General features: G+C 36.9%; 1 protein-coding gene across 1 annotated transcript in view; it reads left to right on the forward strand.

Annotated features, from left to right (window-relative positions):
* Positions 1-2,213: 2,213 nt before the first annotated feature.
* LOC108267722 (carcinoembryonic antigen-related cell adhesion molecule 5) overlaps positions 2,214-20,220 on the forward strand; it is a 36,474-nt gene continuing 18,467 nt past the window's right edge. The window contains exons 1-6 of the mRNA XM_053681837.1: positions 2,214-2,324; positions 6,631-6,743; positions 7,690-7,722; positions 14,412-14,486; positions 15,745-16,011; positions 18,329-18,607. Coding sequence (XP_053537812.1) covers positions 6,713-6,743; positions 7,690-7,722; positions 14,412-14,486; positions 15,745-16,011; positions 18,329-18,607 — 685 coding nt within the window. The 5' untranslated portion in view covers positions 2,214-2,324; positions 6,631-6,712. The remainder of the gene's footprint in view (positions 2,325-6,630; positions 6,744-7,689; positions 7,723-14,411; positions 14,487-15,744; positions 16,012-18,328; positions 18,608-20,220) is intronic.

Consider the following 20,220-nt stretch of genomic DNA (forward strand, 5'->3'; position numbering starts at 1 on the left):
TTTTTGTCATTTAGGTCCTGTACAATGCACCACTTCATACAGAAAGCTACTTTTAACTCTGTAAATTGTTCTTGCCAGCATCCTTTATGCTCTATTTATAGTTTCATATTTTATCTTCCTTACTTCGCACCACAAATCTTTTTTTAAAATCTCTTTTAATTTTCTTACCTTATTAACCAAAATAAATGTTAATATAATATTGACACCATAACATGGAGGAACATTGTTTCATTTCACTGTGTACTGTACCAGCTGTATATCGTTGAAATGTCAGTAAAAAGCCATTCATTATTCTGTCTCTCACTGTTCAAATAAATCTACTATTAAAATTATAGAATTTGTCAGTGGGCAAACTTACAAAATCAGCACTATTTCCCTCACTGCATCAAATGTACAAATTAAAAAATCCAAATACAAATAAAAAATGCTTTATAATAACATAAAAATAAATAAATAACTATGTGTACCTTCGTCACTAAGCTCTTCGACAGAACCGATCATCTGAATATTAAACTCAGGGGCGTTGTCATTCTGGTCTAGAACTATGATTTTCAAATCGAGGTCCTTTTCCAGGTCCACAGTGTTCTTCATTAGCCAAAAAATTAAACCCTAACATTTAATAAGAGGCTAATTTGAAGTGTTCATGATTGTGTATTTTACAGCTGACCCTGATGAGGATAACAGACCGTACAGAGTGATAGAAACTGAAGCGTCTGTCTGAGTCTCAGGTTTTTACATTATTTTTATCATCTAGCTTTTAAATAACAGCAGCTCCCAGTGCAACAGAGAACACATTCGTGTATGTGCTCTGTCAGTAAGTACAGTTTTAGTGATGAGTGGCTGTGATGCTGTTTCTGAGATTTTGGATGAAAGCTTTAATTCTCATGTGATTTATTTTATTTTTATTATTGGAGTGATTTATTTTCCTGATGTATTGTAATACTCATATGCATTCATTTTTACTATTTAAGCTTTACTTTGTGTTATTATTGCTGTTTTTAGCTATATGACTTTTACTTTGTTTAAACTGAATATGAACTTTTAAATTATTTTTTTTCATTAATTTCACATTTACTTGATTTAGCATTTACTCAGGGATAAAAGTACATTATGGTTTGATACAGTATAATATTTGTATTTAAATGGAGTAATTCTTATTTTGTAATATTTTATGAAGTAAATACCTGTGCAGATAAATTTTGGAGTGAAGTGTGCTTTTGTTCAGCTACATTTTAATATTTTAATAAACACAGTAAGTCTGTAAAAAAAAAAAGGAAAAAAAAAAAAAAGATTTCAGTTTTTACTAAATATCCAGTGGGAATTATCTAGCAAAAGATCAGGAAACACTTATACATACTAACTCCCAGTTAGGCGTTAAGGAAAACCCCTATTTTAGTTTTTATTAAGGTTTTATCACTGTGACAATAGCTGAGAAAATCTCAAGATGTGTAGTTCATTTAATTCCTAGACATCATTCATAAGGCCTAATGACTTAAAATCATTACTAACAATATTACACCAAAATATTACATTTCATGAGACTTGTATAGTTTCAGAAGTCCTAAAGGCCTTACAGAAACATTTACTACTATTCTTACAGTCAGCCACATCACATTAATATACAGATTATGTAACTTATTTTTAAAATGTGTAAAACATGCTCAATCATATTGACATCATTGACAGTATGTCAGATCAGCTTACTTCAGCACTTTTGGTACAGAACTACGTTTCCCATGAGCCTCAGTGAACATTTCCTGCTCTGTTCATCACTGGTCTTTAAAATGGCTGTTGTGTTTTTGCTTTTCTCAGCAGTGTGAGATAAACAGAAAGAGGTGCTAAACTGTTTTTGCACTGTTGATCACATTTCACATTCTCAGGCTAAAGGCTAAAAGATGCACATGCATGTATTGATGCTACTTAACACTTCTATGGGAGGTCCAGATGCCTTGTAATGAATAATGAAATAAAAACAGAGAATATAATATTATTGTGAATGAAGCAGCTCCACACAGATATAAACCAGTCAAGTTCATTTCACCAAATACTGTAATAAATAAAATAAAAAGTTTATATCATTAGATAATATATACATTTATCCTGACTTCCTGAGTATACAGTATATTTACTCATTTGTTTTTCAGCAAATATGTGACGTTCACTTTAATATAGCAGTAAAGACATGAAATATTATTGTGGGTAGGTTTCTATTCCTGAAAATCCTGATACTCAGTGGAGGTTCAATGCCACTGCGACCTTCAGCAGCACCAGGAACCTGTGGAACTGTCACAAATTCCCTCTCAGTGCACAGCGTGTGTCCTGCAGTGAGTGCTGCTGTGCTTTTGTTTATGATTTACTTTTGGTTCAGTCTCCACACTTTTCTCATTGTTGGTCTTTTCCCTAATGTGTGCACCTGATCTAAGTTTATCCCATGATTTGTTTTTCTTTTTATACCCTGATGATTCTCACCTTCCTTGAAATCTTGTATAGTTTACTAGTGCAGTAGTGAACCTTAGTTTCCTGTTCCTATGTAAATCTGTTTTTTTTGTCTTGTGTATGCTTTTTTATTTGGATTATGGATCTGCTACTGTGATGTTGCCTTCCTGTACTTTGACCTCTATTTGGCATCATCATGAAGATTATTGGTCCTGCCTTAACATAGAACACGTCAAGTTTACTCTCTTGTGTCCTGTCTCATCAGAAACAGATAGATAACACACACAGACAGCAACATTCACACCATCAGACCGTGAATGAAACAATATATTTTCTCCCTTAACAGCTCGAACAGTAAAACTGATGATCCGTCATGATGGAGTCCATGGATGCGGATGCAAATGTGAACAGGAACAAAGACTCAGAGAAACAGACATGAATACCAGGATAACCAGAAACTAGGCAAATTAAATAAACAAAGCTAGAAATTCTTAAAAGATCAAAAAGACTATGCATAGTACAAATAACCTAAATGAAAACAAAGAAATAAACACAATGCTCCAGCTACAAAGGAACGAAAACGGGGAACTAAATAGGATAACTAATCAAAAAAACAACAAACAGGTGAGCATGGTAAAACAGGAAATGGAGAAGAACAACAGAAGAAGAAATTCTGCACAGACAGTCAGGGTGCTCTCTAGTGGCCCTCGATGGAACTGCCCCTGCAGACTATGACATGATCTGCTTAAACCTTAAGACTTGTTACTGAAAACAACCAAAGCATGTGGAATATAGTCACTCTCCATTGCATTCAAAACACTTAGGCCATCTCCAGTAGCTGTTAATCAGTCCCGCACATCGGTTTGGAGGAATTTTAGCCCATTCTTCAGTACAGAACAGCTTCAACTCTGTGATGTTGGTGGGTTTCCTCACATGAACTGCTTGCTTCAGGTCCTTCCACAACATTTCTATTGGATCAAGGTTAGGACTTTCACTTGGCCATTCCAAAACAATAACTTTGGTCTTCTTTAACAATTCTATGGTAGAACAGCTTGTGTGTTTAGGGTCGTTGTCTTGTTGCATGGCCCACTTTCTCTTGAGATTCAATTCACAGACAGACATCCTGAGATTTTCCTTTAGAATTCGCTGGTATAATTCACAATTCATTTTTCCATCAATGACTCTGGCCCAGATACAGAAACATAGGCCCAAATCATGATACTACCACCACCATGTTTCACAGATGGCATAAAGTTCTTATGCTATGTCACGATTTCCCCTCGAGCAGCGCTGCAATATTGCAGCATGCTTGGAAACCCAATGTGCGAGCTCTTAGTGAACGCATGCTTTTGGGTCTTCAGTGACATTGACTTTGTTTACTTTGGAAACGCACTTTTGTTGTGGTTATTGTCCTATCACCTCCCCTGTACTGTCATTGGTTGTTTCCTGTATGTGTGCCATCATTGTTTTCAGCTGTCCTGTGTTTCACCACTGATTACGTTTATAATTTAAAGCCCTCGTGTCTCTTTGCACATCGCGTAGTATTGAGTGTATTCATGTTACCAAGCAGTTGTTCCTTGTATCTCATTTTGATTCATGTTTATTGACTTTGTTTCTCATTTCTCGTTCTGGATTCTAGCCTTGCCCAGTTTATGTCTGTTTGTAGATCACTTCTCCCATTGCCTGTTTTGACCACGCTCTTGTATCATGATTTCGATTTGTCTGCCTATCTCTCTCAAATAAAAGTCTTTAACTGCACTTGCATCCGTTCTAACCTCCATTACAAGGATTACGTGACATGCTGGAATGCAGTGTTTTCCTTTGCCAAATATAATGCTTCTCATTCAAACCAAAGGGTTCTATTTTGGTCTCATGAATTCACAAAACCTTTTTTTCCATTAGGCTTCTGGCTTCTCCACGTGATCTATAACAAACTGCAGTTGGGCAGCAGGGTTCTTTTTTGGAGAGCAGTGTCTTTCTCTTTGCAACCCTGCTATGCACAACATTGTTGTTCTGTGTTATGTACTCATGAACATTAACATTAGCCAATGTGATAGAGGCCTTTGTTGGTCTCCACTCCTGAGGAGGGTAACAATGGTTTTGAATTTCCTCCATTTGTACAGAATCTGTCTGACTGTGGATTGGTGGAGACCAAACTCTTTAGAGATGGTTTTGTAACCTTTTGTAACTCTTTTTCTGGAGATCCTCAAAAATCTCCTTTGTTCATACCATGATACACTTCCACAAACATGTGTCGTGAAGATCAATCCCTGATATATCCCTGTCTTTAAATAAAGCAGGGCACTCACTATCACCTTGTGATAGTGATGGGATTGGGATTGTTATCCCATTGATTGAAATCACCTGACTCTAATTTCACCTTCAAATTAACTGCTAATCGTAGAGGTTCACATACTTTTGCCACTCACAGATATGTAATATTAGATCATTTCCCTGAATAAATAAATGACATAGTATATAGTAATATATAGTATAGTAATATTTACATAGTACATAGTAATATTTTTGTTTCATTTGTTTAATTGCATTCGCTTTGTCTACTTTTAGGACTGTTCTGAAGATCTGATGATGTTTTAGATCATATTTATGCAGAAATTCTAAGGGGCTCACAAACCTTCAAGCACCACTTTATAAGCAATGCACAATTACACTGGGCTTTAAAATGGCTGTTGTGTTTTTGCTTTTCTCGGCAGTGTGAGTTCAACAGTGTTAGAGAGGAGGTGCTAAACTGTTTTTACACTGCTGATCACATTTCACATTCTAAGGCTAAGAGATGCACATGCATGTATTGATGCTACTTAACACTTCTATGCAAGGTCCTATGACTTGTAATGAATAATGAAATCAGACAAAGAGAATATATTGTTATTATGAATGAAGCCGATTCACACAGATATAAACCAGTCAAGTCTATGTCACCATATACTGTAATAAAAAACTTATATCATTAGATAATATACATTTACCCTGACTTCATGAGTATACAGTGTATTAAATATAAAACATGACGATAACTATTCATATGTGAAGCTCAGTACCTCAGTAAAGCAACATTCCTTGCCGTTATATGTTTTTACTTGCAGTACCTTGTACAGGCAGTAGGTTCACACAGCACAGCCGAGCTCCCTGTAAACAAAAACAGTTTATGTCCACAGCTCAACTTCCTGCTACATTGTGTAGTCTTATCTGAAAACTGTAAACAACTGCAAATTAGCTCATGTCAGTCATTTCAGATCTGATTTACATTAAAATAATAACCATTCATATCTAGCAACGAATGTTCTGATTAATTGGCATTATTACACAGTTTACTCTTCTTTGTTCTTCAGCAAATAAGTGAATTTCACTTTAAATGACATAGCATTTGAGACATTAAATATTATTGTGGTTTGGTTTCTATTCTAATTGAACTGTGTGGCTTTAACCAGTGAGAAACGAGGAAATGCTGCCATTCACATTCTCAGTGAAGCCAAATTTAAAACGTCCACACCTACATGTTCTCACTACTGCTGGTTTCTGTGGCATGTGCCATGGTTTTCAGCATAAACACTACCAACACTCAATGAGATGACCTAATAACTAAAGAAGAACATAGAGTAGTGAGCTTTAGTTCTGTCTTCCTGTGAAAATCTGTTTTTTTGTCTTGTGACTGCTTTTCAATTTGGATTATGGATCTGCTTACTGTGATGTTGCCTTCCTGTACTTTGACCTCTGCTTTGAATTATGACAAATATTACTGGTTGTCTCTTAACAAGGAACACACTGAGTTTACTCACTCATCAGAAACAGACAGATAACACACACAGACATTCAGACCATCAGATTGTGAATTAAACAATATATTTGCTCCCTTGGAGAAAGTTTAATTTAAGTCAATTCATGTCTCATTTCAGGCCTTTTATTAACAGCTCTAATAGTAAAACTGACTCCTTACATACTGATCAGTTGCTGTTATTAGTGTCCGCATCAGCAAGTTTCATGTACAGAAACCACAACATCACTCACGCCTCTTTGCATGCATGTTGCATGTAATGAATCCTATTAATTGTCTAAAGCATGAATTTCTACTTGAATTCTCTCTCTCTCTCTCTCTCTCTCTCTCTCTCTCTCTCTCTCTCTCTCTCTCTCTCTCTCTCTCTCTCTCTCTCTCTCTCTCTCTCTCTCTCTCTGAAGTCTGATTGGTGTTTAAGAACACAGGGAGTGTCGAGGCTTTAACACAGACACTTCTCATTCAGTCAGTCATCAGTGTGACAGGATGGAGCTCCGTCCACTCTGTGTGTTTCTCTGTGAGTAAATGTTCTCTGTGTGTCTTCATTACAGTGATTGGTAGTGAATTAAGTTTTGAATGAACGGCTGAGAGTCCTGTAATCAGGTTCTGTGTGATTATTTGATTAGTCTGTAGTTAAGGTTTGACACTGAATTTAGCGTGAACTGTGCATTCTGCTTTGTTGTTGTGTGTTCACATTCAACCCAATTTATTTTATGAGTAAAATATTAAATATTAATTAAACCACCACTGTTTTCAGCAATTGCATCCTGGTGTTTTTCACGTGTGCAGAACATTAAAGCCGATCATTTTAACTGCTGTTACACATTGGTAGTCAGGATTTGTTTAGGATTTTATATTTTATACTTTATTCTAAATTTGTTTGGACATAGTTTCTGTACTCTATCATCTGTTAAGAAAGTGAAGAAAGTTGATCTTGAAGATATACTATAACATGCTGCAGGGCGTAGCATTTAGCAGGAGACTGTGCCAAGCAGACAGGAAATTACGTGACAGTTTCTAAATGAGAGACATTTATATTAATAGAGACATGGCACTGTGTTCAACAACAGAATAGCAGAGGTTTATATTAAAGTTTCACACCCTTCAGTATTTGTAACTTCAAGTGTGAAAAAAGCAGACACTGATAAAGGGGAGCAACTGGTTATATATGCTATAAGTGATACGAATTAACTTGAAAAGTTTAAAAGTACAGCATGTAGTTCATTAATAAAATTATTTATTTAAATTGCTGGTAAATTGTTGAGATATATTGTAAGAGTAATCAAACACTCCAGAACAGGAACTAATGGGAAAATAAACTACTTCGGGATGGTAAGAGTAAACCTGCTTCTCACTGGGCCACATCATACCACCCTGTTCTTCATTATTTTCCTCTAACAGCACACCCCCAAGTGTTTATCCCTGTTTTAAATTGTCCTTTCTGTTTCCCTCTGAACATTTAGTGATGACTGGACTCATCCACTGTACACAAACAGGTGATTAATGTACATTTCATTTATTCATTATTCATTTACCTTACACTCTTTTGTTCTTTATCTCTAGCATGTTAACATGGTTTATTTAAATAGTTGTACTGGGTGTTTTTCAGTGAACACAGAATTACATTTTACTGGTGTAATACCAGTAAAATAAGTTACATATATATAAACTCATTTTTCTGGTATTACACCAAAGGCTAAAATATAGTATTTATCAATAGCTTGACAATGAGACTATTTGTGCTGTGCAGTTTTACCACCAGGTCTCATCAATATCATAATAAGAACGATGAGGTGTAAATATATGTTGAGGGGCAAATATACTTAAAAAGACACAAACTGAAGGATGTGCTCATTTGCTTATTTTGTTAAATATGGAGTCATAAATATGATGATGCCGTTCACCTTTAATGAACACCATTACAGCACAATGCTGCCTAAAACATGTTAGTTGTATGTGTGTTATGCTAATTATCGATGATTTGTCAGTTGGACTAGTATGGCTACTTACTTTCCAGGTGACTGTATACAGAGTTTTTCATTGTCGTGTAAATAGTGAGGGAGCTTCAGTGGGCTAATCAGTGGACTTTAAATGCAAGAAAATTTCTCAGATTGATTCATATTGCTGTTTTTGATTAGTAATGAGGCTTCTACTATTAGTTATGGACAGCAACTATGATATTTGGATTGCTGAGTATATGCACTTCCTTCCTGCCTCTAACAGAATGTTACATGTTGTTGAACATCATTTTTGTGCAACTTGACATTTGCCTTCATTTTTGTGCTAGTGAGCTATATTCCTTGGTCTTGCCCATTGTTATGAATGACTAAGGGTATTTGGCCTATGTGTTACCTCATATTTATACCCCTGTGAAACAAGAAGTCATGGTTGAACTATATCCTATTCCTAGTCACCCAGGTGTACTAAAAAATATAGAAAATATCAGTGGGAATATACTTCGATATATTTCCCTATATTTTTCTCTTATGAATTCATGGGGTGCCAATAATTGTTGCACACCAATATGTAACAAAGATATATTTTTTTGGATAAACTTGTGATTGCAATTGTTTGATATCCATGACATCAGAGTATTTTCTTTTACTTTGTGAACAAAAGATGAAATTGTACATATACATATTACACATATATATCTTCAGTAAATGGAAGCGAGACCAATCAGACAGGGTTTACAGGAAAATACATGGAAACACTCATGTCATCCATTCACGTGCACTAAAATTACTGAAAGAACTATGAGTTTCACTTTGTATTTTTTGTAGATTTGATAGGTTTTGAAAGTAACGTGAAAGTAATTAGTAATCTGATTACTTTTTACATGCAGTAATCAGTAATGTAATCAGATTACAATTTTAAAGTAGTAATTAGTAATCTGTAGTGGATTATTTTTTGAGTAACTTACCCAACACTGTCCACGAGAGCAGAGAATTTTTGTGATTGTTTTGAACAAAAGATTAAACAATAAATACAAATTTTCATAGCTTTCTTTGCTTATTTTTACCAAGGGTGCCAATATTACTGGAGGGCTCTGTATGTATATGAACTGTAATGGGTCCAGGGTGTCAGGTAATGAAGAGCTGATGAAGCCTACAATGGACATGTGCACTTGTTTTGGTTTCTGTTCTGTCCCCACCCTCTTTAGTTATTGGTGGAGGTGCGAGGGTGTGTTTTCAATTGTCACCAGCTGTCAGCAGTTAAGGTAAATGTCATTAGTTATTTACAGTGAGGGAAAGCAGTATTTGATCCCCTGCTGATTTTGTACATTTGCCCACTGACAAAGAAATGATCATTCTATAATTTTAATGGTAGATTTATTTGAACAGTGAGAGACAGAATAACAACAAGAAAATACAGAAAAACGCATGTCAAAAATGTTATAAATTGATTTGCATTTTAATGAGGGAAATAAGTATAAGTATTTGACCCCTCTGCAAAACATGACTTAGTACTTGGTGGCAAAACCCTTATTGGCAATCACAGAGGTCAGACGTTTCTTGTAGTTGGCCACCAGGTTTGCACACATCTCAGGAGGGATTTTGTCCCACTCCTCTTTGCAGATCTTCTCCAAGTCATTAAGGTTTCGAGGCTGACATTTGGCAACTCGACCCTTCAGCTCCCTCCACAGATTTTCTATGGGATTAAGGTCTGGAGACTGCCTAGGCCACTCCAGGACCTTAATGTGCTTCTTCTTGAGCCACTCCTTTGTTGCCTTGGCCGTGTGTTTTGGGTCATCGTCATGCTGGAATACCCATCCACAACCCATTTTCAATGCCCTGGCTGAGGGAAGGAGGTTCTCACCCAAGATTTGACGGTACATGGCCCCGTCCATCGTCCCTTTGATGCGGTGAAGTTGTCCTGTCCCCTTAGCAGAAAAACACCCCCAAAGCATAATGTTTCCACCTAAATGTTTGATGGTGGGGGTGGTGTTGAGTTGATGCCAAAGAGCTCCATTTTGGTCTCATCTGACCACAATTTCAACCAGTTGTCCTCTTAATCATTCAGATGTTCATTGGCAAACTTCAGACGGGCATGTATATGTGCTTTCTTGAGCAGCGGACCTTGCGGGCGCTGCAGGATTTCAGTCCTTCATGGCGTAGTGTGTTACCAATTGTTTTCTTGGTGAGTATGGTCCCAGCTGCCTTGAGATCATTGACAAGATCCTCCCGTGTAGTTCTGGGCTGATTCCTCACTGTTCTCATGATCATTGCAACTCCACGAGGTGAGATCTTGCATGGAGTCCCAGGCCGAGGGAGATTGACAGTTCTTTTGTGTCTCTTCCATTTGCGAAAATCGCACCAACTGTTGTCACCTTCTCACCAAGCTGCTTGGCAATGGTCTTGTAGCCCATTCCAGACTTGTGTAGGTCTACAATCTTGTCCCTGACATCCTTGGAGAGCTCTTTGGTCTTGGCCATGGTGGAGAGTTTGGAATCTGATTGATTGATTGCTTCTGTGGACAGGTGTCTTTTATACAGGTAACAAACTGATATTAGGAGCACTCCCTTTAAGAGTGTGCTCCTAATCTTAGCTCGTCACCTGTATAAAAGACACCTGGGAGCCAGAAATCTTTCTGATTGTGAGGGGGTCAAATACTTATTTCCCTCGTTAAAATGCAAAACAATTTATAACATTTTTGACATGCGTTTTTCTGGATTTTCTTGTTGTTATTCTGTCTCTCACTGTTCAAATAAATCTACCATTACAATTATAGAATGATAATTTCTTTGTCAGTGGGCAAACGCACAAAATCAGCAGGGGATCAAATACTGCTTTCCCTCACTGTAAACCCCTCGTGATGCTGCGCAGTTCATGCAGTATTACAGGTTACAGTTTTGGATTCATATTTCGCGTAATGTTTTGCACCTCGGGTCTAGTTAATGTGTAGATGTAAGAAGTTACATGTGTAATTGTGCCATGCGGTAATGTTTCCATGCCTTGCTCTGGTTTTCATGTTTCACACCTCGGTTCTAATTCTCCGAGTAAATGGTTACATGATGTTTCCATTAATGTATAATTGTGCTATGTGGTAGTGTTTCAGGTTTAGGTAAGTTTCAGGTTTGTGGTAGGTTTAAACAATGTTTTTTATGCTTGTTCAATGAACCATAAACAGTTATTGCACATGCACCTGTGGAACAGTTCATAAGACACGAACAGTTCACAGGTGGTAGGCAATTAAGGTCACAGTTACAATAACACTAAAGAGACCGCTCTACTGACTCCAGTAAAACAAGAGGAACTGGGAGCAGATAATCCAGCGTGAACTAACTCTAACCATGGACCGTGACTATGACTACTATACGAACTAATCTAACTCTACAATAATCTTCCGCGTTGTGTGCTGACAGGCGCGCGGTATATATGGGAACATGATCAGCGTCTAAACTGCTAGCAGCTGAGGGCAATACAGACACACGTGAAATCCCAGCCAATGACAGAACAGGGAGGAGACATGACAGAAACACAAACAAAACACACGTGTCCAGATGTCACTACGGTCAACAATGGAAAAGCAGGTGCTCGCGCATTCGTGCTTAGAGCACGCTGCTTCAAAGGGGAATCATGACACACATAGTCTTGTGAAATGTTTTTTTTTTTTTTTTTTTTTTGGTTTTTAATAATTTTGTATCCATTTTAACTCTATTCATTTTCATTGGATGTTTAGTAGTCTAAGGCATTAGGCATTTTTCTTGGATATTTACATATTATATATATATTTTTCAAATAATGAGGTAAATAATGAGAGACTCTGACTCTTTAAGATACTCCTTTTAAACCCAATCATGTTACTGACCTGTTGCCAATTAACCTAATTAGTTGCAAAATGTTCCTGTTTCGTTAGTAACACTTACTTTTCCAGCATTAAGTTGCCCTGTCCCAACTTTTTTGAGACTTGTTGCAGCCATCAAATTCAACATTACCTTTTTTCCCCTTAAAATGGCACATTTCCTCAGTTTAAACATTAGATATGTTTTCTATGTTCTTTTGTGAATAACATGTGGGTTTATGAGATTTGCAAATCACTGCATTCTGTTTTTATTTACATTTCACACAGCGTCCCAACTTTTTTGGAATTGGGGTTGTATAAAACGGTCTTCTAGAATAAAATCACTATAATCAATTAGATCTAACACCAGCTGAATATTTTCACAGATATGCCTACCCTTCATAAAACCATAAGACTGACATTCATCTTTGATTTGATTAAATCCTTTTTTAAGTCTAATACTAAAGCTAATATTTCTGCATCATTATTATTTAAGGTTATTTGTCTCCAGTTATCTAATGATCAGTTTTGTAATTATAGTTATTAGACCCTGTGTCATTGTGGTAGGAAATGAGGTACTTTCAACTGCATCCTTGAAAACAAAAAGTAAAAATGTATAAATATCATCTTGAAAAGCTTGGTAGTATTCACTTGTCCATCCATCATTACCAGGGGATTTGTTCTCGTTTAATTTTGCAATACCTAATTTTATCTGATTTAATGTTATTTCTGCATCACATAAATTCCAGAATTCATGTTCTTTATAGCATGTTCTTTAAGGGCATGTGTCCACACATGTTTGTTTCTCCGTGGCCAGAGTATTTTCAATTATTTGCAGTGGGAGTGCTGCGTATTTTAAAAAGCATCATGACGATGTGCTGAGCGTCTATTCCACACTGATCTCTGTGTGCTTGGTGTTTTTTCTGCTCGTTGAGAATTGGAAAATTTTCAACTTTCGGTAAAACGCAGTGCTTGTCACTGTCATTTTTAAAAAAAAATCATACTTTATTAAGAAATTTCAAGTATTCATTACATCAAAATATCAGTGGTTACAATATTAATATAGACCTATACATTGTTAAAATTTCAAAGAACATAATGTATATTTACATGAATATTTACACTTTGCCAGCTATCACGTTTAAAATACCCCATGGGTGTTTATTTTTTCTCCTTTTCAATTGTCCTTTGTTGTTTTTATTCTCTTATGATCCGTTTAAACACAACCTCAGAAGAAATATGGGATTGTTGCATGATTATTTTGCATCTTGTTTTCCAGATTTTATTATTCACTGTGCAGATTACTAACCAAAGAAAAATGCTCACTTTCTTGGGCAAACTTTCAGCAAAAAATGTCATGCCTTATAGATTTTTCATTTAATTTTATATTTAGCTATTCCAATATTGACCATATTTTCCCATATCGCTGCTGATCATGGACAACAGGGGCGGTTCTAGACCATTTTTATGACCCTGTCTGTCATCTCAGCCCCATAGCCAACTATCAAACTATCAAAACCTCTTTTATTTTCAAGAATTAAAATAACCCCAAAATGCAGGACAAGTCGATAAGAAGAAGAAGAAGAAGAAGAAGAAGAAGGAGAAGAAGAAGAAAGACTAACAGGCAATTTGATCCGAGGTTTTCGTTGCGGTTTTTATTCTCTTTTATATTCTGCGCATGCGCGGTAGCTCTTCGTAAGCGCGTCGCCAGCTATCTACAGTACTTGAATAGAGAAGCGCGCAGTGGCTGTGCTGCAGCAAACAGATGACTATTAGTGTGTTACTTAACAAAATAATATATACATATATACACAAGTGTATCACATGAATCGTAACGGGGCAGGGCATAGAAGAAGAATCAACACAAATGGCTCCGACTTCCTACAAACCACTCTTAACCGTGCACTATTTACAGACATGACTAACAAAGTCAAATCAGGCATAAGGTCATACACAGGCGAAAAGCACTTCTCTCTACACACAACACAATGGCAATGATCTGCCCTGGGATGGAGACTGACGAGGCTTAAGTACACTTCCGGAAACATACAGGCAACCAATCCTGTCGTACAAGGCCCGAGCAGGTGTGGACAAAACGTGATCATCCATTAGCAAGCCGGAACGTGACGCATGCAGTAGGCGGGGCCTAGAGAAGGGGGAGGAGACAAAAGAATCCCATCCCACCACTGACAGACACACAAATGGCACATAGAGCAAACACAAATTCACTGGATAACGTAACAACCTTCTTAGGCGTGCATCCTTGCACAGGTACAGAACACAACTTAATTCATGAAATAAAAGATAATTTCTCTCACTCAGAGACATGCTCGCTTTTTTATACATGGATATACAACAATTTTTTTTTTTTTTTTTTTTTTTTTTTTTTTTTTTTTTACAGGAGAGGAAGTGCAAGGGGGGACAAACAGAGAGACTGAAGGGGTCACAGGAGACGGAGAGATAAAGCCAGAGACAGGTAAGAAATGATGAAGAACAGAGTGAACATTTTCTAATGTTCTCACAGCTAAGAACACTTTTATTGCTCAGTGTTCACAATTCAGTAGTAGTATTCCAGAAAATATTTTCTAGTTTTCTGTTTCCCTAAAATATTTAATGTACAAATATGGCATTTTCATAGTCATGATAATCCTTTAACATGATAATTAACCCTAAAATAAAAGTCCTGACATTATTTACTTACCCTTACATTATGTCATTCCAAAACATCATAACCTTTTCCATTTTAAGATCAGTAATTAAAGGAGTCATGATTGATTTCTGTCCATCATGTTTGGAGAACCAATGCAGGTTGTATCTATATATATCTATCTCTGCACAATTTGTCCCCTTCTACTCTATCCATTAATGGACACATCATGTTCATCTGATCTGCTCAGTGGTGTTCCTGAAAAGAGATGTGATCCCTGAAGGTTTCACTCGCCTTCTAATCAGGATGTAAAGCCAGTCTTAGAAATCAGGTGATACACAGGGAGTTGATCATTTACATACAGCTCACTGTGAGGAGGAAAACACTCAAATATGTACATATGAGCACATTTATAATGACCATATAATGTAATATAAATATAGATATAATAATATAGACATAATCCAAATGAATGTACTATTAACAACAGTGTGAAAGCATATAGTTAAATATTCTGAATGTAGACAACTAGCTATGATAATACCACTGGCATTGTATTTACATTAATAAGCCACAATAAATTAAATACATCTAAATAAACTAATTTATTCTGCTACATGTGTCTTTAGGTATAGGTATCAATAACACGATCACGATTAACTAAGGGCTAATTCTCACTAGCCAACATTCAATGAAGTCAGCTAGCTTAGCTGTTGTAGCTAGCTAGCGCTTAGCATATTATCCGTAATAGTTTGTTATAAATACATATTTGGTCACAAATTACAAAGACACCAAGGAGCTAAGTGTTAATACCAGAGTGTCTAATGGAGTAAATGAGATCGCTATTGCTTTTAATGACTGCCGTTTACACTCTGAATGAATGTTATTAATTCATGTTAACATTGACTGAATTCTAAAAAAAAACACTCCTGTTAGGCTTCACATTCACTCACCCCAAACAAAAATCTACATTTACTTCATCAGTAGTGATTGTTATCTGCCAGAGCTTAATCATTTAATAAAATAATAGTGCTGGAAATGAATTCATTTATAGAAACAGTTCTGATTTTGTTTTTGTTTCTTACAGAGAGTCCTAAACCTGTGGTGATTATAAAGCCTTATACACAGGTGTTCAGAGAAGAGACTGTGACTTTCAGGTGTGAAATACAGGAAGGAGGAGACACTGAGTGGACGTACGACTGGTATAGGGACAATAACACATTCAACCCATCCATCACAGCACAGGAGTTCATCATCAGTGATTATGACAGTGGTAATTACACCTGCAGAGGGAGGAGGAGAAGTGACTCTCAGATCTCAAAGACGAGTGATCCTGTTACACTCACTGTATCAGGTGAGTGTGTGAATGTTATTACTTATATATGTAAAAGTTATGATTAGTTCCAGATTTTATCCTATGAGGAAAAAATTTGATTTGTAAAGAATCACTACAACTTATTAGCTCTTCTGATTGGTGTGACATTTTCCCTCAGCTATTATTTAAATTGTTAGGAAATAATTGATGTGTATAAGGAACATGTTCTTCCCCTAATAGTCAAGCTGATGCTTCTGCTACTTTAGTTGAGTGAAGAAGATTTTTAAATAGATACTGATGTGTGCAGTTGGAGGTGCAGGTTGTGTCAACCCAAGCTTCCAACAGCACAACACACTGTACCCCATTTTTCTTTAACATGCGCACACAAGAACTAGAACACATCTCAGTCCAACACAGAGTTTCTGTAACACATCAGCTGTACCAAAGAGCACGACCTTCACTGTCTGGAGTAATTCAGTTATACAGTTATAAATACACAAATGTTTATAATTTAATAATTTTCAGGATTTTCAAATGTGTAGGGATCTATGAATATATTTAAAGACTTTTATTTTGACACAATATTTGCGTTTTCTTTAGCAAACTAGTGCACATGCAGGTGCAGTTGGCGTGTGATATGACTGGAAACTAAGATTAAAAAAAAAAAAGAGTACTACGACCACATTGGGTTGTGAGTAATGTATAAAAGTTTAATTTCGAGTTGGGGTCTACTCAGGAGTTACATTGTGTTACTGTTATTCAAACTTTATGTTCCCCAGTACAGCAGGTACTGTGAATAGTGAATATAGAGATAGAATAGTCTCAAAATTAATACATTTATAAAATCAGATTCAGGAATGCGTAAGCTAATTCACATTCACAAAAAATGTGAATATATTCACAAACACTAACCCACACATTCATATCCTAGTTCATATTCACAAATGCAACACACAATTCATAAACGCACAAGTGTGACTGTAAATTTCTGAATGTTTTTACATTTATGAATTAATTGTTGAATCTGTATTTGCAAATCGTCACGTGTGTGTATCACTTTGGATTTGTGTGTACTGATAAAGTCTTTGCTGCCAGGCTCCAGTAGAGTGGAGCAGGAATGAGTCCTAAAACCCGGAAATGAGTTAGCGTTTTAGCATTTCCGGTTCCATCCTCCTGAAGTCAATGGGTATTTTTAATGGGATTTTGGTTAAATGCCTGAAATAAGGTCTGTGGTTAACACAAGCTCAAGATATTTTCACGTTTTATTCTACAACATAAAATACATCATAATACACTACTCGTGATTTTTTTAAGGTTTTATGTGTCTTGAAAAAGGCGATTACCAACAAGTGGCTAAATGGGACTACAGACGCTGTCTGGGATATTAAACACCATCACACTGAACAGGAAAACTCCTCTACTACAGCCTCGTGGATGGGCCAAGATGGCGGCTGATGCAGAGTTTTTGCTTTTGTTTAATATTATTATTATTATTATTATTATTATTATTATTATTATTATTATTATACTAAGAAGCATACCAGAAGAACATAGTGTGTAATTTAGTATTTCTAGGCCTTAAGGAATAACTGCAATATTCATAATTAATCTACACACAGCCTATTTCAAAGCCAATTGGTGAGCTAGTTAGTTTATCTTATAGTTGGGAAATGACTCTCCAGATATAACTGTGAGATGTAATTGGGGGGGGGGGGGGGGGTGGATACAGAAAAATTAAAACTCTATATCCAGGAACGACAGATTGGAGGACACCTCTGTTAACTGCAGGATGGAAGTTATGGAGCTACACTCATATGTACGCTGTTGTAGCCCAGCTCTCTCACCAATTCCAGGCTCAGAGCCATGCACCCCAGATCCTAAAAGAAAGTAGGTCAGAACCTATGCTTACTGAAGTGCAAAATAACGTAGTGCATGTACAAATGACGCTGAAGTTACCAAAGAACATGAAATCTGAGGCTTTACAGTATGGCAGAGCAAGAAGGAGAGAATGTCACACATCGAGTGATTGATCTGCTGTGCTGTAGCACCGGAGTCTCCAGACATCTTTCCCCATCATATAGACATTGTACACTGAGTCGGAAGGAAAAGCGCTTAGAAAGTTCAACCAGTTATCTTAAAGTTCACAACGAGGTCAAGCAAAGAGCTTCTATAAAAAAACTCTAAGGGATCAGAGTACCTTCTGTCCAGAAAGTTAAGGTTTGGAGAGGACTTAATGACGAAGGACAAAGACACAAGTGACATAGTGTCATCACAGAGAGAGTAATACTGTTTTACTGTAGAAGTGATTAGTGTAGTAAAGACTTCACATCCTGAACTTGTGTTTCATTTCTAACAGAAAAACCTAAACCTGAACTCACATCAAGCCTTAAAGGACCTGCACTGACAGGAAACTCAGTGACTCTGTCCTGTACACTGAAGCTGCCGTCTGATGGATGGAAGTTTTACTGGACCAAACGAAGACAGAGCACTGAGACTGAGACTGAGACTGAAACACACTCCTACAACATCAGCCCAGTTAGTGTCTATGATGGAGGTCAGTACAAGTGCAGAGCTGGAAGAGGAAACCCGGTCTACTACACACACTACAGTAATGAACTCAGGGTAGACGTTATTGGTGAGTAAGAGACTTTCTGTTAAGTGATTATGCACAACACTGAACATATAAACAACATGTGAGCAGAGTCACAATATAGCAACATGTACACAGCTACATACAGAGAACTCTTTCAGCTAAATCATGTTATTAAAGTTAGAGAGAGACAGTGTGAGCACGGCTGAGCAGGGCTGGTGTGAGGTGAGCTGGAAAGCAAGTGGAACAACACTAGTTTAGCTTTGGTAGAAAATGTCACCAAAACCTGTAAAACTCATTTAACAAGCTGCTCAGAGGCTGTAAAAGGGGCTTCATAAAGTTCCTGCTTCAGAAACATCAACATGCTCGAGTGGAGACCTGCCTGAGTGTGAATGAGTGAAGAGGACGAGGGTTGAACTTTTATACTGAACCACTGAGTGTAAAGCCCGGTTCACACTACACAGACAGACGCCTGTGTGTTAGCTCTGTCAGCAGTGGTGGCTCAACGGGTAAGGCGCTGGGTTACTGATCAGAAGGTTCAAGTCCCATCACTGCCAAGCTGCCACTGTTGGGCACTTGAACAAGGCCCTTAACCCTCTCTGCTCCAGATGTGCTGTATCATGGTTGACCCTGCTCGCTGACCCCAACTTCCTAACAATCTGGGATATGCAAAAAAAGAATTTCACTTGTTGTAATGTGTGTATATATAGGGCTGCAACTAATGATTATTTTCATAATCGGTTAGTTGGCCGATTATTTTTTCGTTTATTTAAAATAAAATCCACAAACAGAGTGTTACAAATATAAACTTCAGACTGCACAATTGTTTGTTCAATTAAATAAGACTGAAAAGAACCCAATACTCAGACACACCAGAATATATATTATTCATTTAGGACTGTAAATTAATTCAGTGATTTTTGTGCATCCATAAAAAGTTATACATACATACACACACACATATGTATTATTTTTTATGGATGCACAAAACGCACTGAATTAATTTACAGTCTCAAATTAATAATAAAAACTCCCTTTCACTGCACCTTATGATTTCTGTTACTCACTGCCTTTAGGCATATTGTTTTACTTTTGATCATAGTGTTTTAATTCGACATTACAGATCTAACTTGCACTCCCACTGCGAGTGTGGAGCAATACGGCCTCATTACTAACAGATTACTTCCGTTATAGTAAACAACAGAAGTTACACTGCAAGCGTGCAAATACTGCATATAATGAGAATAAACTTCAATTAAACTAAATCTTTTAAGTAACTTGCACCAGTTTCCCCAAGCCCTTGCACACAGTGGAGCATTTTGGATATAAACATAAGTTTGTGCTCGTGCATCAATGTCGTGCTTCAGTGCTACACAAACTGCACTTTATAAAGTTTGATCTTCTTCAGGGTGTTTAATATAAAATGCCCCCTGCCTTAGAGGACTTGGAGGTCGCACACTTTCTTCCTCAGTCACTTGACAATTACGCCTCCATCTGATGGTGACTGAGGTCATGTTGGGAATAACACGTAACACTGACATAAACAGTAAACTGAAGAAAGTCACTGTCGGTGACTCTGGGTGTCTGCTAAAGCTAGCGGCATCACAATACATACGTACGAAATCATACATCATATATGTCGACTAAGAAGCCGTTTA

This window comes from Ictalurus punctatus, chromosome 7 (genome assembly GCF_001660625.3).
Source record: "Ictalurus punctatus breed USDA103 chromosome 7, Coco_2.0, whole genome shotgun sequence".
In the NCBI taxonomy this organism is placed as follows: Eukaryota; Metazoa; Chordata; class Actinopteri; order Siluriformes; family Ictaluridae; genus Ictalurus; species Ictalurus punctatus.